The 25000-nt window shown below is 50.0% G+C and overlaps 2 protein-coding genes across 2 annotated transcripts in view; one reads left to right on the forward strand and one right to left on the reverse strand.

Annotated features, from left to right (window-relative positions):
* LOC127006373 (nascent polypeptide-associated complex subunit alpha, muscle-specific form-like) overlaps nucleotides 1-6737 on the forward strand; it is a 22319-nt gene extending 15582 nt beyond the window's left edge. The window contains exons 4-8 of the mRNA XM_050876290.1: nucleotides 314-1574; nucleotides 1700-1771; nucleotides 2283-3375; nucleotides 3542-4564; nucleotides 4654-6737. Coding sequence (XP_050732247.1) covers nucleotides 314-1574; nucleotides 1700-1771; nucleotides 2283-2609 — 1660 coding nt within the window. The 3' untranslated portion in view covers nucleotides 2610-3375; nucleotides 3542-4564; nucleotides 4654-6737. The remainder of the gene's footprint in view (nucleotides 1-313; nucleotides 1575-1699; nucleotides 1772-2282; nucleotides 3376-3541; nucleotides 4565-4653) is intronic.
* Nucleotides 6738-10549: 3812 nt separating this feature from the next.
* The window catches only part of LOC127006450 (uncharacterized), a 31286-nt gene continuing 16835 nt past the window's right edge, over nucleotides 10550-25000 (reverse strand). Inside the window, exons 4-16 of the mRNA XM_050876401.1 lie at nucleotides 24988-25000; nucleotides 24292-24488; nucleotides 23487-23599; nucleotides 22442-22624; nucleotides 21804-21944; nucleotides 21097-21450; nucleotides 19073-19697; nucleotides 18737-18840; nucleotides 18215-18323; nucleotides 17243-17481; nucleotides 14160-14408; nucleotides 13659-13883; nucleotides 10550-10585 (exon numbers count right to left, since the gene is read on the reverse strand). The exon at nucleotides 24988-25000 is cut by the window's right edge and continues 60 nt beyond it. Of these exons, the coding sequence (XP_050732358.1) occupies nucleotides 10550-10585; nucleotides 13659-13883; nucleotides 14160-14408; nucleotides 17243-17481; nucleotides 18215-18323; nucleotides 18737-18840; nucleotides 19073-19697; nucleotides 21097-21450; nucleotides 21804-21944; nucleotides 22442-22624; nucleotides 23487-23599; nucleotides 24292-24488; nucleotides 24988-25000 (2588 nt within the window). The remainder of the gene's footprint in view (nucleotides 10586-13658; nucleotides 13884-14159; nucleotides 14409-17242; nucleotides 17482-18214; nucleotides 18324-18736; nucleotides 18841-19072; nucleotides 19698-21096; nucleotides 21451-21803; nucleotides 21945-22441; nucleotides 22625-23486; nucleotides 23600-24291; nucleotides 24489-24987) is intronic.

The following is a 25000-nucleotide window of genomic DNA, read 5'->3' on the forward strand; positions in this document are numbered from 1 at the left end:
ATATTGCTTGGGGTTGGGGTTGACTGTATTGGAGGTGGAAGGGGATTGGGAGGGGAGGGAAATTGCGAAGGGGGTGCTGAAGGGGTGGATGGGTGAAGGGTTGAGGCGGAGGGTGGGAGGGGTCGAAGAAGGGGGAGGAGGGAATAGTAGGGTGTGTGTGGAGGGGGAGGGTGGCTTGGAAGAGGGGGGGGGTTGTAGGAGTAGTGTGCGTTGGAGGGGCTGGAAGAGGGGGTGGCGGGAAATGGAGTGTGACATTAGGTGTGTGTGTGTGTGTGTGTGTGTGTGTGTGTCTAACCCCCCTTCTCTCCCCCAGGGTCAACCCGCTGTTCGAGGAGGATGAGGGGCTGGGGGACGTCGGAGTCGAGGGGGGCGAGGATGGGGGCTGCGCGGGGGGCGGCGGGGGCGGGGACGGGGCGTCGCTGCGCTCCTCGGGCTACGGCAGCAAGGAGACGGACTCCGACGGGGAGGACGCGGCTGCGGGCAGGGGCAGGGCCGGGGGGGCGGCGGGGGCCGTGGTGGTGGCGTGTCAGCCTGACTTCGTGCGTGCCATCAGCGTGGGGGTGCGGCGCGCCCGCTCCCTGGAGGCCCTGGGGCCCCCGCGGGTACCTGCCCCGACCCACGGGGCCTACACTGTGCCCCGACCCGCCCCGCTCAAGCCCCCCATACACCCCGCCCCCCTCGTGGCCCGCGACCCCCACTACGTCACCTCCGTCCTCACCGACCGGCCCCCCCCGCCGGAGTCCGGCGCCAAGCGCCCCCTGTGCCGCGCCCCGGGGCTGCCGGAGGGGGGGGAGTGGGGGCCCGACTCCCTGGTGACCCCCGCCACGCTGCGACTCATGGCCCCGCGCCAGGGGGAGGCGGGGGAGGCGCGGCTCGGCAGCGAGGAGCACCTCTACGAGACCCCCATCACGCCCCCCGCCCCCCGCGTAGCCGCCCCCCGCGTGCCCGCACCCAGGCCCCCCGCCCCGCGCCGACCCCCGCCCCGCGGCCTCAGCTTTTCTCTGTCCCGCCCCCCCACCACCCTGCCCCTGCCGCGGCCCCGCAGCCACAGCGCCGACGGGGCGGGGGGCAGTGTGGGGAGCGGCGTGGGGGGCGTGGGGGGCGTGGCGGCGGCGGTGGCGCTGTGGGCGGCGTCGGGGCTCAAGACCAACGGCCGCAAGCTGCTGGTGCAGGGGGGAGGCGACCCTCCCGCCCCCCACGAGGACGAGGACGAGGTGTTCCGCCCCGCTCCCCTCGCGGCGCCCCGCGGCCACGACAACCTGGCCTTCGAGGGGGACGCCATCCCCGCCCCCCCGCCCGCACTGCCCCTGGAGGAATTCCAGCGGCGCCTGGCGCAGCGGCTGCGGGGGGCGCCGCCCCACCGCTCAGCCTGGCTGGACCTGCGGGGCGGCCGCGACCTGCTGGGGGTGCGGGGCGGGCTGGGGCGACGCGTCACCTTCACGGCGGACACCCGCAGCCCCCGCACCCCCCGGCCCCCCCGCGCGCCCTCCCCTCGCCCTAGCATGCGGCTCACCCCTGCACCCCCGGGGCACTTCCGGCCCCCCTGGACCACTCCCGGCCTGCATCTCCCCGGGGTGAGTATGTGCACACGCACACACACACACACACACACACACACGGCTGTTGTGTAACACGTCTCGGTGTCCCCAACAATCAGGTCTTCACGCCCCACTAACACCCTTTCCCCCCTCTGCCCCAGGAGGCGTCGGCGGGGCCCTGGGGCTACGGCTCCCTGGACGGCGCGGCGCCCCACCCCAACCCAGGCTGTGTGGTGAGTGGCAGTGGTGGTAGTAGTAGTAGTGGTAGTAGTAGTAGTAGTAGTAGTAGAGGTAGTGGTTACAGTAGTGGTGGCAGGTGTTGTTCTTGGTGATACATACAGTTAGTTAGCCTTTCTCTTATCATCAATATTATTTCTACTTACGAGTTACTAATATTCACCTTGCTCCCCTCCCCCCCACCCCTTCCCTCTCCTTCCCTCCCTCCACCTTTCCCCCTTCGCTTCTTCACCCTTCCCCTCCCCTGCCGTTGTTTCTAATCTCCCTCTCCCCTTTTCTCTCTTACCCCGCTCCTCTCCCCTTCCCTTCCCTCAACCCCTCTCTCTCTTCCCTCCTTCCATTCTCCCCTTTCTCTCTCCCTCTCCCCTCCACCCCTCTGTATCGCTTCCCTCCCCCTCTTCTCTCTCTCTTTCTCTCCCCACCTCTATCCCTTCCCCCCTTCCGCCCCCCTAATCTTTTCCTACCCCCTTCCCTCTCTCCCCCCTCTGCCCCCCTCTCCCCCCCCAGAGTGAGCAGTGCCATGATTTCACCCTGGACCTTCAGCGGTCGGAGAAGCTGCGGGTGCTGACACGGCGGCGGCGGCGGCGGAGGCGGTGCTGTGCGGTGACGGTGGTGCTGGCGGCGGTGCTGGGATTGCTTGCGGTGGTGCTGGCGTTCTCCCTCTACGCCACGCGGGGGGGGCGGGGTGACGGGGGTGAAGACGGGGGTGTTGGGGTGGTGGTCGGAAGGTCTGTTGTGCACCCTCGTTCGATTCCCGGTGTTGTGGCGTCGTTGTCTGCGTCGTCTTCTGTTCGTCTGGATGAGTCTGTTTTTATGCTCGACGAGAAGTTTTAAAGTGTGTGTGTGTGTGTGTGTGTGTGTGTGTGTGTGTGTGTGTGTGTGTGTGTGTGTGTGTGTGTGTGTTCTTCTTGTTCTTTTTTCTAATACAACTTTCTTACAGCCAAGAATTACATATACTATTTCTACTACTACAACTACTACTATTACAACTATCACTACAACTACTGCATTTGTATAGCATTTAAAATAATTCTGCACTATTTTTTATATACACCAACTCTCCTTACAACTAACACCACTTCTAGAGCAACTTTTATCACTATTTTTATATATATTTTCTATTTCCACAACTAACCTTCTATTTATATGGGACGAGGAGTGCTGTGAAGTGCAGGGGGAAGGGAGGAGGCGTACCCTGTTTTGTACCTATCAGCGCAAGAGTGGGGCAGGGATGTTGTCTTGCCCCATCGCTTTTCAACACTTGTATGGACTGGGTACTGGGCAGAGTTGTGGACCAGTGGAATTTGTATGGACTGGGTACTAGGCAGCGTTGTGGACCAGTGGAATTTGTATGAGGGTACTGGGCAGAGTTGTGGACCAGTGGAATTTGTATGAGGGTACTGGGCAGAGTTGTGGACCAGGGGAATTTGAATGGATTGGGTACTGGGCAGAGTTGTGGACCAGTGGAATTTGAATGAGGGTACTGGGCAGAGTTGTGGACCAGTGGAATTTGTATGAGGGTACTGGGCAGAGTTGTGGACCAGTGGAATTTGTATGAGGGTACTGGGCAGAGTTGTGGACCAGTGGAATTTGTATGAGGGTACTGGGCAGAGTTGTGGACCAGTGGAATTTGAATGAGGGTACTGGGCAGAGTTGTGGACCAGTGGAATTTGTATGTGGGTACTGGGCAGAGTTGTGGACCAGTGGAATTTGAATGGATTGGGTACTGGGCAGAGTTGTGGACCAGTGGAATTTGTATGGTCTAGGTACTTGGCAGAGTTGTGGACCAGTGGAATTTGTATGGTCTGGGTACTTGGCAGCGTTGTGGACCAGTGGAATTTGAATGGATTGGGTACTGGGCAGAGTTGTGGACCAGTGGAATTTGTATGAGGGTACTGGGCAGAGTTGTGGACCAGTGGAATTTGTATGAGGGTACTGGGCAGAGTTGTGGACCAGTGGAATTTGTATGGACTGGGTACTAGGCATAGCTGTGGACCAGTGGAATTTGTATGGTCTGGGTACTTGGCAGCGTTGTGGACCAGTGGAATTTGCATGAGCTGGGTACTAGGCAGAGTTGTGGACCAGTGGAATTTGAATGGACTGGGTACTGGGCAGATTTGTGGACCAGAGTCACTTTGGAACATCTGTGTGCAATACCAGGGTCACTAATCTTGTTTTTTACCGATGATGCAGTAATCTTTGAAGTACCTTGAGGTTTTGGTGAACGCTCTCGAGGCACTGCACGAGGAGGAGGTATGTCAAGTCTCGTGTGCCAAGACCAAGTACAGGTGTTTGGAGGCTTGCCGGGTGAAATACTAGAGTCTGTTGAGGTGTTTTATCATTAAGTGCCTTTGCAGAATCTTGGGATATCGCTGGAATGACTGACCCACGTTCTCAAACATGTCAAGGCTCACACACCCACGTTTGGTAAGACTTTGGTGGAGGTTGTGTTGTTAGTATTTCCATGGGTAGTGTTATGAGCCTAGTGATGGTTTGACAAGGCTTTGGTAGAGGTTGTGTTGTTAGTATTTCCATGGGCAGTGTTATGAGCCTAGTGATGGTTTGACAAGGATTTAGTAGAGGTTATGTTGTCAGTATTTCCATGGGTAGTGTTATGAGCCTAGTGATAGTTTGACAAGACTTTGATAGAGGTTATGATAGTATTATTTCCATGGGTAGTGTTATGAGCCTAGTGATGGTTTGACAAGGATTTAGTAGAGGTTATGTTGTCAGTATTTCCATGGGTAGTGTTATGAGCCTAGTGATGGTTTGACAAGGATTTAGTTGAGGTTATGTTGTCAGTATTTCCATGGGTAGTGTTATATTTCCATGGGTAGTGTTATGAGCCTAGTGATGGTTTGACAAGGATTTAGTAGAGGTTATGTTGTCAGTATTTCCATGGGTAGTGTTATGAGCCTAGTGATAGTTTGACAAGGCTTTGGTAAAGATTATGTTGTTAGTATTTCCATGGGTAGTGTTATGAGCCTAGTGATAGTTTGACAAGACTTTGATAGAGGTTATGATAGTATTATTTCCATGGGTAGTGTTATGAGCCTAGTGATGGTTTGACAAGACTTTGGTAGAGGTTGTGTTAGTATTTCCATGGGTAGTGTTATGAGCCTAGTGATAGTTTGACAAGGCTTTGGTAGAGGTTATGTTGTTAGTATTTCCATGGGTAGTGTTATGAGCCTAGTGATGGTTTGACAAGGCTTTGGTAGAGGTTATGTTGTCAGTATTTCCATGGGTAGTGTTATGAGCCTAGTGATGGTTTGACAAGACTTTGATAGAGGTTGTATTAGTAGTATTTCCATGAGTAGTGTTATGAGCCTAGTGATAGTTTGACAAGGTTTTAGTAGAGGTTATGTTGTTAGTATTTCCATGGGTAGTGTTATGAGCCTAGTGATAGTTTGACAAGGCTTTGATAGAGGTTGTGTTAGTATTTCCATGGGTAGTGTTATGAGCCCAGTGATGGTTTGACAAGACTTTGGTAGAGGTTGTGTTAGTATTTCCATGGGTAGTGTTATGAGCCCAGTGATGGTTTGACAAGACTTTGGTAGAGGTTGTGTTAGTATTCCCATGGGTAGTGTTATGAGCCTAGTGATGGTTTGACAAGGCCATGAACGTGAAAACACTGAAAGCCAGATTTACCTCCCTTGTGACATTTCGAGGCGGTTGTTGCGAGACCCCAAAGCCCTAAAACGCGTAAAATTTAGGTCCTTTTTTGTCAAACCGGCGACTACGTGAGATTGATTCGAGGCCTGTTACCCGCATAGGCCTAGTCCATCAATGCCAACGCCGGCTGTACGGGCGCGTGGCACACTGCGCAGAACCCGACCCGGTGCTGCCGTGAGAGACAACCCCGCGTGGAGGAGGCCGAGGGGACGCCCGCAGAGTTCGCGCACTGCCGAGGGGACGCCCACAAAGCTCGTACCCTTTCCGCAATTCCCGTGTTTTTGTAATAATTTTATATATTTCTACTATTTCTGCTAGCAATACTATTTCTAAGGGAGTTTTCCGCTACTTTTGTACAATTTATACTATTTCTATTCTTGTAATACTAGCTTTTGTATAGCATTTATCGTGTTTTTTTTTTTGTACTCATTTTGTATATTATTACTATTACAATTATTACTACTATTTCCTATGCATTTATCCGCTATTTTTGTACATTTTTACGCTATTTTGCTCGTGGAACACTAGCCTTCGTGTAGCATTTAGCGACATTTTGTACCATTACTGTATATTTCCACCACTCCTACGCTTAGTACAGCATTTCTCCGCTATAGGTTAAGACGCGCTGATGTTACGCCATTGGTGCCCGGTCCCAGTGGCCAATAGAAACGCAGGATTCTATGGCGTCACTCAAAACTCCGTCGCTCATTGGCTGGGCTCGCTGTGACGCTGTAGAGGTGAGCAGCCAATAGGAACGCGTCTTTTGCCAGCCCGCGCAGCTCATTGGATGGATCTCGTGCTCTCGTGGGGGTTCATAGACTCAGTGACCAATAGGAACCCGGGATCGCTCAGTTCTGGGTTCTCATTGGTTGGTTCCGGTAGTTCTGAGTCTCAAAGGCCAATAGCAACCCAGAACCCTTCAATCCTGGGTTCTCATTGGTTGGTTCCGGTAGTCTTGAGTCTCAAAGGCCAATAGCAACCCAGCATCCTCCAATCCTGGGTTCTCATTGGTTGGTTCCGGTAGTCTTGAGTTTGAGTGGCCAATAGAAACCCGGGATCACTCAGTTCTGGGTTCCGATTGGCTGTTTCCGGTTGTGATGTCACGCAGTTGGAGTCGATTCTCAAGTAGCCAATAGAAACTTAGCATTCCGTCCGTACTCGACGCTGATTGGCTGAAGATACGCCCCTTAGGTTAATATATATATATGTGTCCGTGTATGTGCGTGTGTTTGTGTGTAATATATATCCTTACGTTCCTATATTCAGCATTAAATACGTTGTTTTATAAGATATTTGTGTTTTATTTCGCCAGTGTCACTACGAAGGTTTGTGTACGATATTTTGGCGCATAAGCTCCGCCCCCTTTCGTCCATTCGCGTTTCCCATTGGCCAGTCCACCGGTAAGTCACGCCCCCTTTCCAGCCCAGGCCGCTCGTGATTGGTGAATGCTGGGAAAGGTTGAAATCTTACTGGTGGATGCTGGGAAGGGTTGGAATCTTACTGGTGGATGCTGGGAAAGGTTGGAATCTTACTGGTGGATGCTGGGAAAGGTTGAAATCTTACTGGTGGATGCTGGGAAAGGTTGGAATCTTACTGGTGGATGCTGGGAAAGGTTGAAATCTTACTGGTGGATGCTGGGAAAGGTTGGAATCTTACTGGTGGATGCTGGGAAAGGTTGGAATCTTACTGGTGGATGCTGGGAAAGGTTGGAATCTTACTGGTGGATGTTGGGAAAGGTTGAAATATTACTGGTGGATACTGGGAAAGGTTGAAATCTTACTGGTGGATGCTGGGAAAGGTTGAAATCTTACTGGTGGATGCTGGGAAAGGTTGAAATCTTACCGGTGGATGCAGAGAGAGAGAGAGAGAGAGAGAGAGAGAGAGAGAGAGAGAGAGAGAGAGAGAGATGACTTCAGCACTTTAAATAATGTGTCGACTCATATATATAAAAAAGTCTGATATTTGCTCTCTCTAAAAGCAACATCATTCACACTTCATATATTTTTTTTATAATGTAACCTTTCAGAGGCAAGAACAATGAACGTGAATGACAAATGAAAGGAAGAAATAAAGAAACAAAAACGCATCGCAAAAAATATATAGAGAGAGAGAAATAAAAAGTGAGGGAGAATATAAAGAACAATGACGGAAAAAATGATTATAGGAAGAACAATGGAAGTCGCCTAAAATTAATAAGAAAAGAAATAGAAGCGAAAATAAGATAATAAGAGGAAGATGAAGAATAGAGAGAGAAAAAAAGCGATGTAGAATATAAAGAACAATGACGGAAAAAATGATTATAGGAAGAAGAATGGAAGTAGCCTAAAATTAATAAGAAAAGAAATAGAAGCGAAAATAAGATAATAAAAGGAAGAATAAATAAGAAAGAAAAGCATTATAGGAATAAACAGAAACAAAGCGATGAAGAATATAAAGAAAATGATGAAAAATAATATTAATAATGATAATAATAATAATAATAAAAAAAGAAATAACAGTGAATAGAAAAGTAAAAAGAAAAGAAAAAAAACATCATAAGAATAGATAGAAAGTAAAAAGTGATGTACAATATAAAGAACAATGATAAAAATAATAATAATAAAATAATAATAATAATAATAACGAAGGAAAAGAAAGTAAACAGGCCTAAAAAAAATGTGAAGAGAAATTTTATGAGGTTGCGAATGATTGGTTGATTGATTAACTGAATGAATGAATGAATGAAGAACAAATGTTGAAAGTAAATAATGGAAATAATAATAAAAGCTAATAATAAATAAGTGAGATGATAATGAATTTCAACGATATCAAGAGTAATTTTAGGAGTTCGTGAATGAATGAAAAATTGATTAACTGACTGAATGAATGAAGAATGAAAAGAATTAAAAGGAGTAACAGGGGAAGTAGAAAAAGGAAAGGGAATGACAGAGAGAAAAAAATGGTTGTTCCAGAAAAAAGTAATATTTGAAAATTTTATGAGGTTTTGAACGCATGGACAACAATGAAGAAAAAAATAACATACGTAAATTTAACAAAGAAAAACACCACGATAAATAACAATAGAGAAATCCCATGAGGTTGTAAATAAAGGATCAAATGCATGAAGAACAACAATAAGGAAATACTAAATGCCGTAAAATTAACAAAGAAAAAAACAACAAAACCAGAAATTCCACCCCGTTGTAAATAATGTTGGTGAGCAAAAACTTGATGTCATAAAAGTTCATGAGATTTTGAAATAATAAATGAAAAAACAATGATGAAGGAGTAATGGTTGTAATTATGATAACGGGAATAATAAAAAAGAAAAAAAACACTACGATTAAAACAAGGAAAAAGAACTGATAAATTAGAAACGAGTGAGTTAATGAAGCAGAATGATGAAAAAGATAACAATAACAATAACAATAATAATAACAATGACAAAACAACGATTAAACCAAAAAAAAATTATATATCACGAAATTCTACGATGGTGTGAATCGAGTCTAGCGTATGCCATTATCGTACTCAGAACATCGTATATATTTTCCCGTTTCTGACCCATCAGCATAGCAAACAAACACCAATAATAACCGATCTCAACGATAACTATAAATAAAACTCGTTATCGGGGTGGAGGCGGCCGATTTTAGGCTGGAAATCGGCAAATATTAAAAAAGTACGACAATCCTGCGACGTTCGACTCGAGGCTTCGTTGTTGAGCTTCAAGGTGGCGGCGGAGGCGAATGAAAAATTAGTACATCATTTATCCATTATTCTCCGTCCATGGCGTCTGGAGGGGAGTTCCGCGTGTGCCCACTGGAGCGTCGAGCCTTGGTGGATATTCCCGGAGGTCGTCAAGGTAAGAGGAGAGCGCTGAGCAGGGAGGGAGACGAGTTTTTATGGCGGGGGTGTGGCTGAGGGATGGTGGCGGTGGTGGTGGTGGTGGTGGTGTGGTATGAAAAAATATTGGTGTGGCTGGGAGGGAGGGAGGGAATGTAGGTGTGGTGATGTGGCTAAGAGAAAGGTGTGGCTAGGAGAATTAAGGTAGTGGTGGTGGTGGTGGTATTGTTTTGTGTGTTTCTAACGGGGTGACTATTCGGTGTATTTGCCTTCCTTAAGATTTTTTTTTCTTAAAGGCGATAAGGAATTAAGGCGTGTTGGGTATTGTTGGTTGTTGTTGTTGTTGTTGTGCTTATGTTTAACGGGGTGACTTCCATGTATTTGCCTTCCTTAAGATTTTTTTTTCTTAAGGGCGATAAGGAATTAAGGCGTGTTAGGTATTGTTGGTTGTTGTTGTTGTTGTTGTTGTGCTTATGTTTAACGGGGTGACTATTCCATGTATTTGCCTTCCTTAAGTGTTTTTTTTTTTTTAAAGGGCGATAAGGAATTAAGGCGTGTTGGGTATTGTTGGTTGTTGTTGTTGTTGTTGTTGTTGTTGTGCTTATGTTTAACGGGGTGACTATTCCATTGCGTGTTGTTGTTGTTGTTGTTGTTGTTGTTGTTGTTGTGCTTATGTTTAACGGGGTGACTATGCCATTTTATTTACCTTCCTTGAACTTTTTATTTTATTTATTCTTAAGGGCGGTAAGGAAGATGGTAGTGATGGTGGTGGTGTTTTGCTTGCGTTTAACGGGGTGACTATGCAATTTTACTTTCCTTCCTTGATTATTTTTTTTTTTTTGTGTGTGTGCGTGTGTTTGTGAGGTTACCAGGAAAGGACAGACGGGTGAACAGTTACTTAAAATGTCAAAGGTAAAGATACTGGTCTGATATTTCTATTTTTTTTATATATAGGTCATCATTCCTGTTCTCTATTTCACTCATTCTTTTCCTTTTACTCCCTCTACCTTTCCCTTCACTCTTTTTTCTTTTACAACAAAGGAGACAGCTCAAGGGCACAAAAAAAGGAAACAATAATAAAATAAAATCCCGCTACTCGCTGCTCCTAAAAAGAATCCAAAGAGGTGGCCGAAAGAGGGGTCAATTTCGGGAGGAGAGTTGTCCTTTCTTCCTCCCTAACCCTACCTGCTCTCCCCCCATCCCCTTCTCCCCCAACACACACACACACACATCTAGTCGGACGCTGCCCTCTCTACATATCGTAAGGGCTCAAGGGCTTATGTGACGGAGATGAACACTGAGGCCACGAGCATCTATAGGGTATGGGGTATGGGGTATAGGGTATGGTTTAAAAGGTCAAAGGTGAAGATATTGGTATGTTTTTAGTATTATTTATATATATCGTAAGGGCTCAAGGGGTTATGTGACGGATATGAGCATTGAGACCACGAGCATCTATAGGGTATGGGGTATGGGGTGTGGTTTAAAAGGTCAAAGGTGAAGATATTGGTATGTTTTTAGTATCATTTATATATATCGTAAGGGCTCAAGGGGTTATGTGACGGAGATAAGCATTGAGGCCACGCGCATCTATAGGATATGGTCAAGAATATGCAGGTAAACAGTTATTAAAAAGGTGAAGATATTGGTATGTTTTTAGTACCATTTATATATATCGTAAGGGCTCAAGGGGTTATGTGACGGAGATGAGCATTGAGGCCACGCGCATCTATAGGATATGGCCAAGAATATGCAGGTAAACAGTTATTAAAAAGGTAAAGATATTGGTATGTTTTTAGCATCATTTATATATATCGTAAGGGCTCAAGGGGTTATGTGACGGAGATGAACATTGAGGCCACGCGCATCTATGGGATATGGTCAAGAATATGCAGGTAAACAGTTATTAAAGGTGAAGATATTGGTTTGTTTTTAGTACCATTTATATATATCGTAAGGGCTCAAGGGGTTATGTGACGGAGATAAGCATTAAGGCCACGCGCATCTATAGGATATGGTCAAGAATATGCAGGTAAACAGTTATTAAAAAGGTAAAGATATTGGTTTGTTTTTAGTATCATTTATATATATATCGTAAGGGCTCAGGGGGTTATGTGACGGAGATAAGCATTGAGGCCACGCGCATTTATAGGATATGGTCAAGAATATGCAGGTAAACAGTTATTAAAAAGGTGAAGATATTGGTTTGTTTTTAGTATTATTTATATATATCGTAAGGGCTCATCTTCCCTTTCTCTCTGTTCTTCTACTTTAATGTTTGTTATTTATCATTCATCTCTTCCCTTCTCTTCCCTTTCCTTCCCTTTCTTCCGTAGTAGTAGTAGTAGTAGTAGTAGTAGTAGTAGTAGGCAATATACAGGTTACTACATATAAGAAACCCCAATATTCCTTTCTACTTTATTTAGCCTCACGTCCATGGGAGTGAGCACACACAGTAAATACACACACCTTACCGCTAACAATATCAATACGTATAGGTCTTAATTTGTACTCTAAGTAACAGCGATACGAATAATAATAATAATAATAATAACCAAAATAATAGGGTAGTCCAAAATACTCTAGTCAACCTTACAAATATGCCTTCCACTAGGACACGAGAGAGAACGTCGAGTGAAGGGGAGACTGGTGAAAGAGGAGGAGGGAGGGAGGCTTGAGCGAGGGCGGGTGGGTGTGATGACGGGGTGGTGGGCGATGCTACCTTGAACCAGCCTCGTCGCCATCACTGCAAAGAGACAGAGAGTTTGTTAGTTGGTTAGTTAGATCGATAGTAGATATGTGTATATATATATATATATATATATATATAGAGAGAGAGAGAGAGAGAGAGAGAGATGTAAAAATAGATAGATAGAGAGATCGAGATAGTTAGAGAGAGATAGAGAGATAGATGGACCGAGTAGTTTCATCTTACAACCCTGAACACACGTTACACAATGTCAGCACGGTGTGTAATTAATGACAGGCGTGTATCTAGAACAATGCATTGGCGTTGTCTAAAGTCATCCGTTCTAAGGCTACCGGCACACAGCGGGCTTTCAGTGGGCGGCGGCGGACACTTTTTCTCGGCGAAAAATGAAATGTAGGCGTTCCTGTGAGAGGCTGATCGACCATGAGCCACTTTTTAGCGGCGGCCACAAAAAAAAGAGGTGAGCGGGTCCATAATCCTCCCCCCCCCACGCCCGTGTCCGCCACGGCCGCCGTGGGTAGAACCAGCAGGTGATTCAAAGGGCAGCGGCACACGGCCACGGTGTGGTGGCGGGCTGACCGACGGTGAGGTGAACGTGCGCGGCGCGGGTCTGGTCACTTAACAGAATGCTTCGCTAAATCTTACTGACTGTGACAAATTGATAAGTGAAACAGAAAAACCCCGAGCCCTGCCAGACGTTCACTGGAGAGAGTACAGCAAAAGAGGTTATGAAATCCCTGGCTATCGGGTGCACCAGATACCTACTGTCTTTCACGTCTCGGTATTATGGTGAGCACAGCCACAGCCCGCTGCCTCCCATACCCCTGCCGGAGCTGCCGGAGGTGCCGGGGGGGGGGATGCTCCGAAAAAGTGGCAGCCAATGTACAGTAAAAAGTGCCTCGTGTGGCCTCACTACCATACTCCCAAACGTCTCGGGCTGCCTTCACGACAACTCCCCAAGGCCACAGAGAGGAGTAACCGGGTGTCCATGGGGGGTGGTTTTCCCCTTCAAGGTGCACGAGTCGTTTAAAACCGTCACCACAAAACACTCCATGGAAATCCCACCAGTAGCGAGAGGCTTTTCAAACAGGCGAGACGGGACATTTAAACATAGGGGTTTTTAGTCTATTGACGGAAGAGAAGGGAAGAGAAGGGAGATGACTGATAAATAGACAGGCGAGATGGGACATTTAAACATAGGGGGGTTTAGTCCATTGACGGAAGAGAAGGGAAGAGAAGGGAAGAGAAGGGAGATGACTGATAGATACCAAACAGAAAAGCAGAAGAATAAAGAGAAAGGGGAGATGAGAGACTGACCAAGACTAAACGAAGGCCTTTCCCAATGTCCTCAACTTCTGTCTGTGTCCGAGTGGTGGGCTGCAAGGGATGTGTGTGTATGTAATATAATGGAGGAGAAAAACTGTTTAGAGAAAGCTGTCGTTGATTTTTATGTTGGCAGTGAATGACATCCCACTCCCTCACTCTCTCCCCCACAACCCATACACTCTCTCCCCACTCCTCCCATCCACTCCCTCCCCTATTCCCAGCCTACAGAATCACCCCTTCTACTCCCCTTTCTTAAAACCAAACCATTCCACACCTATATCATATAATCTCCCCCTTCCCCTCCCCCTCCCTCCCTAATTCTCCCCACTCCCCAAGACTCACCCCATTGCCGTCCCGCAGTAGACGAGGAAGAAGATGACGAAGGCAGACGGCACCGCTATCCTCCCCGCCATTAGCAGGAGCTGGTGGGTGGGGGAGTAGGCGGGGCGCGAAGGGTGAAGGGGGGCGCGGTGGGGGGCGCCGTGGTAGGGGTTGTGGTGGGAGGGGTAGGGGTAGCGGGGGTTGGGGTCCGTGTCGATGGTGACCAGCCCGTCTTGCTTCCGAACGGGGTGAACCTGGGGGGGGTGGGGAGATGGGGTGTTAGTGGGGGCGAGGTAGGGGGTGGGGTGGGGAAATTGGGGTTGTGGGGTGGGGAATAGTGGGTTTAAGAGGGTGGGGAATTCAGTGGTGGTAGTGGTAGGAGTGGTGGTGGTAGTAGTAGTAGTAGTAGTAGTAGTAGTAGTAGTAGTAGGAAGAAGAAGAAGAAGAAAAAGATGATTATAACAATATACCAAAATTCAACAACAACAACAACAACAAAATCAACCAGAATCAACCAAACTCAACCTTACCCTCGTCACCTCCCCCACCCCCTTCACCACCCCGTTGAGCCCCCCTCCTCCCGCCCCCCCACCGCCACCCCCGCCGAGGAGGGGGTGGTGGGGGGAGGGGGCGGAGGAGGAGGGGGAGTTGGGGGTGGGGGGCAGCGCGTACTCGATCAGCAGATGCAGCAGAACGACGGCAGAGGTCAGCAGGAGCAGGAACACATACCACACGTCCAGCAGGCTGAAGTAGGAGGTGCGGGGGGCATCTGCTGTCACCTGTAGTAGAAGTAATATAGTATTTTTTTTTTTAGAGTCATCTGCAAATTTACTTATGTCACTAGTTATCCCATTGTCTACGTCACTGATGTAGATAATGAATAGAAGCGGGCCTAAAACTGAACCTTGAGGAGCCCCCAAACCCTACGAAACCCCTGTCAAATGTGGGTGTGTGAGCCCCGAGATGGTTGAGAATCGCCGCTCTCCGCCCGCCGCCTCGCCCCTCACAGCAACTCTTTCCAAATGGCAAAAAGGAGATCAATCCGGTTCTCATAGCTGTTCTTTTAGGTGCAGAGTACAGAGAAAGGGTCACACTACTACCAGGGCCATTAAACTACCCCTGAAATGCCTCCAAATCCCTACGAAACCCCTGTCAAATGTGGGTGTGTGAGTCGCGAGATGGTTGGGATTCGCCGCTGACTCCGCCCGCCGCTACGCCCCGCGCCTCGCTCACTCAGGGCAGGAAGGGCACGGGGGTCTGTCTGCCTGTCCACATTATGAGTCACTTACGACACTGAGAGAACCGAGGAAACACTTAAAACAGAGGAATAACATGTATTGTATCGCCAGGCTGTCCCCCGCCATGGTCCTGTTCACTGCCCGTCATTCTCGCTCTCCCCCACGCCTCAAGGCTGTCCGTCCCGCTAAATATGGTGGCTACAGGCTTCTCCTCTCGCCCCACGGGGATGAGACAGCTTTCTATACACGTTATCAATCATGGCATAGTGAAAGCAATGGAGAAACAGTTAAATAAGAGAGGAGAAGCGTGTAGTATCGCCGCGCTGTCCGACCTGCCAGCCCGCACCGCCGCTACCCGGTTTTTACGGGGGAAAGGAGAGTGAGTGTGGGAACAACCCGCCTTATGTGTTGCTATTGGCTCCCAGGCCGCGATCAGGGAGGGAGAGAGACCATTATCTTCCTCTTCTTACTCTTGTGGCCTGTTGAAATCCCTCTGTGAGCCAGCAGGACTGCATAATTTTGGGTGTTGTGCAGGGAGAGAAGTTCATTCATAAATTTCCGTGTGTTCGTGTGCAATGACCCGAACTCGAGTAAGAGTAATGGTATTTATTTTACCACACCGATCATCGCTTTATGCTGCTTCACAATAGCACGGACGGCGCCTTTCCGTGCAGTCTGTTTGTGGCCTCTGTTTTGCCTTCCCTCCAGCAGACTGTTCCTCAAGCGTGCAGGCCGCCGCGTCCAGGGCATTGAGAGGCAGCCACATTTCCCCGCCCCGGCGTGACGCACGATGCGGGAGGTGAACCTTGCCCCCGCTATACCACTACTATATCGGGGGCTTTCATCCTTAGTTAAGCTTTGGCGAGTTTCAGATGAATCTTATACACTTCATACAGCAGCAAGAGAGTGTGTGGAAGGCTGTGGCGTGAGGCAGAGGGCGGTGTGTGGCGTGTGTGCCGCCGGACAGTGTGGCCGCCCTGCGTGTGTGTACTACGAGCCCCGCCGCGAGGCACGGTGTCGGAGGGGGAGTTTTGCCTTATCTTGTCTTTGCATCAATAGTACAGGTGTTTGAAGCAGAGATAAGCTTTGCAGAGCTTTCGGTGAGTGTTTCACGCGTGAAACAGTGGCGACAGAGCGTGTGGAGGGCGGGGGGCAGCGTGTGGACGTGTGTGTGTGTGGACAGCGTTACTGTGTGTGGCCCCGGCGCCGGGCACGGTATCAGAGGGGGAGTTTTGCCTCATCTTGTCTTGGCGCCAGTGTCTGGGGTGTTTGACGCAGGGATAAGCTTTGGAGAGCTTTCAGCAAGTGTAATACACGTGGAACAGTGGCGAGAGAGTGTGTGGAGGCTGCGTCTGGGGGCAGAGGACAGTGTGTGTGTGTGTGTGTGTGTGTGTGGAGTGTGTGCCGGGCAGTGTGTCAGCCCCGGAGACTGCCCGGCGCAAGGCACGGCATCAGAGGCTGGGTTCTGGCCTGCCTTGTCATTACGTCAGTGTTTGTGGTGTGTCACGCAGAGGTAGTCTTTGGAGAGTGTCATACAGTGTCGAGAGAGTGTGTGCAGGGCGGAGGGCAGGCCGTGGGGCGGGCGGCTGGCGGTGTTTGCCATGGGGCACACCACACACGGAGGCACTCGCCGTGCTGCCCGACAGTGTGCGAGACGAGGGCGTGCAGCACCTGCCTCGGCCTTATGGGATGTGGCTGTCGTGGGTGCTGTTTGACTGTACATGGAAATACATGAAGGGTACGTGTGTGGCGGGGGTGAAGACAGTGGCGACACTTGGCAACCGTCTCGCGTGCGTGTCTCCCCGAAGGCCTGACGAGCCAAATGTGTGTGTGTGTGTGTGTGTGTTACTGTTTCTTTGTGCTGGGGGCGTGGTACATAGGCAGCTTCGGGCATGGGCAAGCTGCTGGCAGATGACAGAGTGGTGACCCTCCCACAGCCACGCAGCACCAGCCCCTGAGGGAACACACGCATACTCCTCCCCGCTAGTTGGGCGCCTCATGACAGCGATGCCTTGCCTGCCCTGACCCTCGCTTGCTGGATGGTGTTAACGCGCTTCTTAACCCAAGTAAATGCGTTTGTAAATTAGTGGTCTTAAAAGCTCTTGGTAGGCGACATATTTTTTTCTCAAACTCGTGTAGGAGAGGAGGAGGGGGTGGGAGGAGGAGGAGGAGAGAGAGAGAGAGAGAGAGAGAGAGAGAGAGAGAGAGAGAGAGAGAGATTCATATTTTCCTCATTTATTTCTCCTCCTCTCTCTCTCTATCTATCTATCTATCTCTATATCTATATCTATCTATCTATCTATCTATCCGTCTCTTTAGTTTTTCCTCCTCCTCCTCCTCCTCCTCCTCCTCCTTCTTCTTCTTCTTCTTCTTACCTGCGTGTAGAGGGAGGAGAGGAGGAGGAGGGAGGAGAAGGAGAGGAAGAGACGGGGGAGGAAATGGGAGAGCTTGAGGAAGAGGGTGGCGTAGGAGAGGAGGAGGAGGAGGAAGGTGGGGAGGAAGGAGGTGAGGAGGAAGTGTGTGGAGCGCCTCCCCAACCTCACCCGCACCCCCACCTCCCCCCCTCCTCCTCCTCCTCCTCCTCCTCCGGGGCTGGTGACCATTTTGACGTTTTCTGAAAAAGAGGAAGAAAAAAAAGGATTAGATGGAGAGGGAAAGTGTGTGTGTGTGTGTGTGTGTGTGTGTGTGTGTGTGTGAGGGAGAAATAGTTATGGCTGTGAGATAGAGGAGATACTTAAGAGATGGCTGTAAGGGAGATTTGGGTATGGCTGTGAGATACTCGTAGAGGAGATAGCCTACTTATGAGATGGCTGTGAGGGAGATATGGTTATGGCTGTGAGATACTCGTAGAGGAGATAGCCTACTTATGAGATGGCTGTGAGGGAGATATGGGTATGGCTGTGAGATACTCGTAGAGGAGATAGCCTACTTATGAGAAGGCTATGAGGGAGAGATGGTTATAACTGCAAAAAGTTGAAAGATAGAGGAGATGGCCTACTTATGAGATGGCTGTGAGGGAGAATGGTTATAAGTGTGAGATAGAGGCGATACTTATGAGATGGTTATGAGTTATGAGTGTGAGAGAGAAGAGTCGCCTAACCTTACTGATCTTGACCTTTAACGTTACTGCCAAGCTCCTAAGGTAAAACTAGTTATGCTTAGCTAACACCAGTTGTACACTATAAAAAGAAGTAGTACATTGTTTTTAGACGAGTTTTAAACCGGTTCTGAGTGATTTTGGGTTTTATTGCAACACATATACAAGGCACATCTATATAACTCCATGAGTGTGTGTGTGTGTGTGTGTGTGTGTGTGTGTGTGTGTGTGTGTGTGTGTGTGTACTTACCGAGGGTGTATTCCAGCAGGTCTTCCTCCCCTGTGTACGTGGCCTCCCCGGGTTGAAGGAGGAGGTGCCCGGGGGAGGTGGAGGCCAGGGAGAAGTTGAGCCACCAGACCTGAGGAAGTAGTAGTAGTAGTAGTAGTAGTAGTAGTAGTGGTAGTAGTAGTAGTAGTAGTAGTAGTGGTAGTAGTAGTAATAACAACAACGATAATAATAACAATAACAATACCAACACAAATTTAAACAAACATACACACACACACACTTTCCCCTCACCCCAATCACCCCAATTTCACCCCAATATCACCCCTCTTCACCCCAGACATCCTCCCTTCCCCTATTCTTTCCCTTCATCCATTTCCCTCCTTTCTCTCTCTCTCTCTCTCTCTCTCTCTCTCTCTCTCTCTCTCTCTCTCTCTCTCTCTCTCTCTCTCCTCTCTCTCTCCCACTTCTTTTCCTGTCACCCCATCACCCCTTCTCCTCCCCTTCACTCCCATCACCCCATCCTGTACCCATTCCATCACTCACCTGGACGTCGAATGGGTACAGCCTGAGGTGTGACGAGGAGCCGCAGGTGACTGAGCAGATTTGAGTCATTACCAAGATGTTTTCAGCCCCTTTGAAGTAGCTGCCTGTGAGGGGGGAGGGGGGGTTAGTAGGTGAGAGGGAGAGGGGGAGAGAGGGAGGGAGAGAGAGAGGGAGGGAAAGGAGGGATAGGAAGGAAAGCAAGGAAGGAAGGAAGGATTGAATTAAAAAGTTAGTTGTAGTAGTAGTAGTAGTAGGAAAAACAGTAGATATCAACAATTCTATCAAAATATCCCAAAGAAAACCACTTCATTTCAAGGCAAACTTCTCTAAACTCACTCTCCTCCATCTCGTCTGTAGCTGGGTGCGGCTGGCCCTGTCTGCGTACCTCCAGGCGCCCCCCTTCCCCCAGACTGACCACGCCGCTGTCATGGGCCGTGGTGAGGTGCAGGGCGGGCGTCCAGAGCGCGTGGGCCGTCTCTGGGGGCACCAAATTAAGCCCTTGCTGGCGTTTCAAATTCAAGTACTTCAACCTCGCGTCCACCCACTGAACCTTGAGCCTCAGCGTTGCCGTTAGCGCCAGAGTCCGACCCCCGATTCTAGGCAGCGACAGAACCTCGACTTCAACGCGTAGGGGGAGAGGGCGGCCTGGGTAGGGAGCTGGAGGGGGGAGGAGTGAACGGTACCCAGACGGAAGAAGTATCAGCGGGCAGTTCGTCTCGTCGCTCCCGTCCGCACAGTCCCGCGTCAGGTCGCATCGTTGGTCCAGGTGAACACAGGTCCCGTCCACGCAGGTAAACTGGTCATCGGTGCACACGGAGAGCGTCAGGTTCAGCGTGTCCCCGGATCGACGCCCACAAAGCTCCCCCGGTCCTCCAAGCGTCCAGGTGTGAGTGCCGAAGGGATACTGGTTGTGCCCAATGTCCGTGCTGGCGGGGGCCCACTGTACCTCAAGACCCGCCTCCTGTTGGTTAGGTTAGGTTAGGTTAAGTTAGGGATAGAATGGGTACAGGTTAGGTTAAGCTAGGTTAGGTTAGGGATGGGTTAGGTTAGGTTAGGTTAGGTTAGGGATAGAATGGGTACAGGTTAGGTTAAGTAAGGTTAGGTTAGGGATAGGTTAGGTTTGGTTAGGTTAGGTCAGGGATAGAATGGGTACAGGTTAGGTTAAGTTAGGTTAGGTTAGGGATAGGTTAGGTTAGGTTAGGTTAGGTTAGGGATAGAATTGGTAGAGGTTAAGTTAGATTAGGTTAGGGATAGGTTAGGGATAGGTTAGGTTAGGTTAGGGATAGAATTGGTAGAGGTTAAGTTAGATTAGGTTAGGGATAGGTTAGGTTAGGTTAGGGATATAATTGGTAGAGGTTAAGTTAGATTAGGTTAGGGATAGGTTAGGTTAGGTTAGGTTAGGGATAGGTTAGGTTAGGTTAGGTTAGGGATAGGTTAGGTTAGGGATAGGTTAGGTTAGGTTAGGGATAGAATGGGTACAGGTTAGGTTAAGTTAGGTTAGGTTAGGTTAGGTTAGGTTAGGGATAGAATGGGTACAGGTTAGGTTAGGTTAGGTTAGGTTAGGGATAGAATGGGTACAGGTTAGGTTAGGTTAGGTTAGGTTAGGGATAGAATGGGTACAGGTTAGGTTAGGTTAGGTTAGGTTAGGGATAGAATGGGTACAGGTTAGGTTAGGTTAGGTTAGGTTAGGTTAGGTTAGGTTAGGTTAGGTTAGGTTAGGTTAGGGATAGAATGGGTACAAGGGGAGGGTGTTGGGGCTGAATTCGGTACAGGGAAAGGGGTGGGTTGATTGAATGGGTACAAGGGAGGGTGTTGGGGGCTAGATTGGGTACATGGAAAGAAAGGGATTGATAGAATGGGTACAAGGGAGGGTGTTGGGGGCTAGATTGGGTACATGGATTGGATATTTATAGATTGGATATATGAATGATAGTCTCTCCTCTTTTTTCTTTTTTTCCCTTCAAATCCATTACCTTCCCTTCCCTTCCCTTCTCTTCTCTTCCCTTCTTCATCTTCTTCCTCTTCCTTCCTCTCTCCAATCATAAACACAGACTTCCATGCCTCCTCCTCCTCGTCCTCCTCCTCCCCTTCTCCCTCTCTCTCCCCTTCCTTTACACCCCCTCCCCTTCCTCCCCTTTTTCTTCCCTTCCCTTCCCTTCAGTTAACTTCCCTTTCCTTCTCTTCCCTTCTACGTACAATCCTCCTCCTCCTCCTCCTCCTTCTTCTTCCTCCTCCTTACTCCTCCTTCCTTCCACACATAAACACAGTAACATCCATGCTTCCTCCTCCTCCTCTTCCTCCTCTCTTCCCTTACACCCCTTCCTCTTCCTCCCCAACCCCCCCACACCTCCCACACCCACCTTGAGGGACGCCAGCACCCACGCCTCGCTCTTTGCCTCCCACACAATATCCGAGTGAAACAACCCGAGCAGCGACGGTCTCCCTCCTCTCTCCCCCTCCAACGTGTACTGCCGGTTGAAGGGCGCCGTCGAGCACAACCCCGCGCCCCTCAGGTGGAAGATGGGCCGCGCCGGGTACTCGCAGGGGACGCAGAAGGTGTAGGTGTCGAGGCAGGCAATGTCCGACCACTTGGCGGGGAAGGAGTCGTATTGCATGACGAGACAGTTTTCGGCAGTCCCCCCGTTAGGACCGTCCCCCCGCCAGGCGCCCCCCCACTCCAAGGGCTCCCCCGTGAAGTAGGTCCAGCGCCCCTCCTGTTGTGGGGGTTGATAGTGGAGGGAGGGGGGAAAAGGGGGAGAGATAGAAAGGGTTGGTTAGAGCATGAGAGATATAGATAGATAGATAGATAGATAGGTACATAGATATTTTTAGATATATAGATGTACACGCGATACATACATACATACATACATACATACATACATACACTTACAGACAGACACACACACAGATTTCTCTCTCTCTCTCTCTCTCTCTCTCTCTCTCTCTCTCTCTCTCTCTCTCTCTCTCTCTCTCTCTCTCTCTCTCTCTCCCTCCTCCTCCTCCTCCTCCTCCTCCTCCCTTCATCCTCCTCTCCCCCTCCTCTCCTCCTCCTACCCCCCCTCACCTGCGTGGAGTCGTGCGCCCCCAGCCAGAGGTAGGATGGGCCGCCCCCCCCTGAGCAGTGGGGGGCGGATTGGACCGAGGCCTGGTACAGCATCGCGTTCTCCTGGGGGGACGCCGGCACCCCCACACGACCCCCCGCGACCTGGTGGGGGGAGAGGATATTAGTGGGGGGTGAAGAGGGGAGGGGGGTGGGAAGGGGGGTGAGAGAGAAGGGAAAAAGAGGGGTGTTTTGAAGTATTAGGGGTAAGAGGGGGAAGGGGTGAAAAGAGGAGCAGGGTGAAAGGGGTGAGGGGGTGAAAAGTAGGGGGGTGAGGAAGAGGAGGAGGATGGGGAGAATGGGAGGAGGTGGAGTTAGTGGGGGGATGATGGGAGGGATGAGGGGTGAATATAAGGGAGGGGGTGAAGACTGTAGGAGGGGTGTGAGAGGGGTGATTAAGGGGTGAGGGGGTGAAAGGGGGAAGGGGAGACAAACACAGACAGACAGAGAAAAAACAAAACAAAATAGTGAAACATGGCAAGCTAACACCGTAGACTTAAACATACACACCCCCACCTCTTCCTACTACTACTACTACTACTACCACTACCACTACTACTACTACTACTACTACTACTACTACTACTACTACCACTACCAACCTCGCACAGATAAACGGCCTCTGTAAGGGTGACTCGCTCGGGGAAGAAGGTGAGGAGGCGTGTGTTGTTATCGCAGAGCTGAGGGCGTGGGCGGCTCTCCCACGTCACCCCGCCCAGCACTTGCCACGACTGCCTTGACCACGCCAGCACATCCCCCTCCACGAAGAGGCTGCACGTGGCGAGCTGGGGGAAGGAGGGAGGAAGGATATATGAGAGGGTATAGGATTTAGAGGAAGGTTGGTAGGAAGGGAAAACGAAGGGAAGGAAGGGGGAGATAAAGGAAGGAAGGGGTAGGTAAGGGAAGGAAGGGGGAGAGAGAGGAAGGGTAGGAAGGGAGAGAGGGGGGGAGGATGGGGATTGTTGGGGGGAGTTGGGAGAGAAAGGGGTCGGGTGAAGGGTGTTTTGGGGAGCGTGCGGGGAAGGAGGAAAGGAAGGGGGTTGTTGGGGGCGTTGGGGGAGGAAGGGAGAGTGGTTAGGGGAAGGGGGAAGAAAGGGGGTGGTGGGGTGAACGGGGATTCGAAGAGGAGGAGGAGGAGGGTGAAGAAGATGAAGTGGAGGAGGAGGCGGAGAAAGAGGAGGAGGAGGAGGAAGAAGAAAAAAAGATATATCATTATTACTACTATTACAACCTCACTATTTCTACTATTATTAACTTCACCATCACCATCACCATCACCATCACCTCAACCCCCGACCCCCAACATCATCACATCAACACCACTTAAACCAGACATACTTAACCTCGGGGGGCTGTACTAAATTTCACGGGGCCGCTAACTCTGGGGGAAAGCATGGATTTTTCTAGACATATTTGCTTCGATCTTAACAGGAGAGTTATAGGTAGAGTTTAGAGCGTACGCTATAGCTGCGCGTGGCCCCTGTGCTCATCTCCGTCACACTGCCCCTTAAGCGTTTTTTTTTTAATTGGTAGGGGTGAACTCATTCCTGGGGAGACGTCAGAATGGGGAAGAGGGGAGGAGGATATCAGAACAGAACAACCCATCACCCCCATCCCCCCCTACCCTACCCCCCCTACCCCCCTTACCTGGTATATATCGTCGGGGGTCAAAATCCCCTTCCATATGTTGAACTCCGTGAACTCCCCGCTGAAGCTCTGGTCCCTGTGAAAGCCGCCCCCCAGTGTGTCTTGCTCCTGGCCTGTGGGAGGGGCGGGGGGAAGGGGAAGGAAGGAAGGGGAGAGAGGGGTAAAGGGAGGAGGAGGGGTGAAAATTTGTTGAGGAAGTAGGTTAGGGAAGCGGTATAGGGAAGTTGGGGAGGAGGGGAAGAGAAGGGAAGGGGAGGAAGGGGAAGAGAAGGGATGAAATGATGGAGAAGAGAAGAGGAGAGAAGGGGAAGGTAAGAAATGAAGGGAAAGGGAATTGAGAGAAAAAAAAATATATTAGTATACACACACACACACACACACACACACACACACACACACACACACACACACACACACACACACACTTCACCCATTCCCAACACCCCCACAAAACCCTTCCCTTCCTTAACCTTCCTTACCTTTTTCTTCCCTTCCCTTCCCTTCCCTTTTCTTTCCTTCTGTTCCCTTCCCTTACCATCCCTTCCCTAACCTTTTCCCCCCTCTCAACCCTTCCCTTTCTTTCTCTAAACTCACCCCTTCCTTTCCTTTCCTTTCCTTCCCTTTCCTTTCCTTTCCTTTCCTCTCCTTTCCCTTCCCTTCCCTTCCTTACCTTTCTTTATCCTTCTCTTCCCTTCCCTTCCCTTCTCTTTCCTTCCCTTACCTTCCTATCCCTTCCCTTCACTTCCCATCCCTATCTTCCTCATCCCCTCCCATCCCTTCTCCTCACCCCCTACACAATACTCACCCACCACCAACACGCCCCCTCCTTCCACGCCCCCTTCGCCGCCTCCCCCGCCGTCGTCCGCATGAGATGGGTCCAAACCGCCCCCCGCAGCATCCAGGCTTGAGCTCAGCACGCCCTCCTCGACCAGCGCCCCGTCCAGGTAGATCGACCAGTTCCCCGTGGGCGTGTGGGCGGCCAGGCAGAGGTGTGACCAATACCTGGGGGGGTGGGGGAGTGAGTGGGGGAGTGAGAAGGGGAGGTTAGGTAGGTAGGAAGGAAGGAAGGGAGGGAAGGAGAAGGGAAGGAAGAGAAGGAAGGAAGGAAGGAAGGAAGGAAGGAAGAAGTGAGGAGGAGGAAGAGGAGGAAAGGGTGAAGAGGGAAGAGGAGGAGGAGGAGGAAGAAGGAAGGAAGGAAGGGAGTGAGGGAGAGTTAGAAGAGGAGGAGGAGGAGGAGGAGGAAGAAGATAAAAGGAAGGAAAGAAGGAAGGAAGGAAGAGGAGAAAGAGGAAGAGGAAGAGAAAATATTGAAAGTAGAAAAAGAAACACACACACACACACACACACACACACACACACACACACACACACATACACACACCAAAAAAAACTCCTTTCCCCACACACACACAACCCCTCCCATCCTCCCCCCTACAACCCCTCCCCCCCCACACACAACCCCTTCCCCCCCTCTCCTTCCCCCCCACACACAAGGCCTTACCTGACCGGGGTTC

Source organism: Eriocheir sinensis, chromosome 32 (assembly GCF_024679095.1).
Source record: "Eriocheir sinensis breed Jianghai 21 chromosome 32, ASM2467909v1, whole genome shotgun sequence".
Lineage (NCBI taxonomy): Eukaryota > Metazoa > Arthropoda > Malacostraca > Decapoda > Varunidae > Eriocheir > Eriocheir sinensis.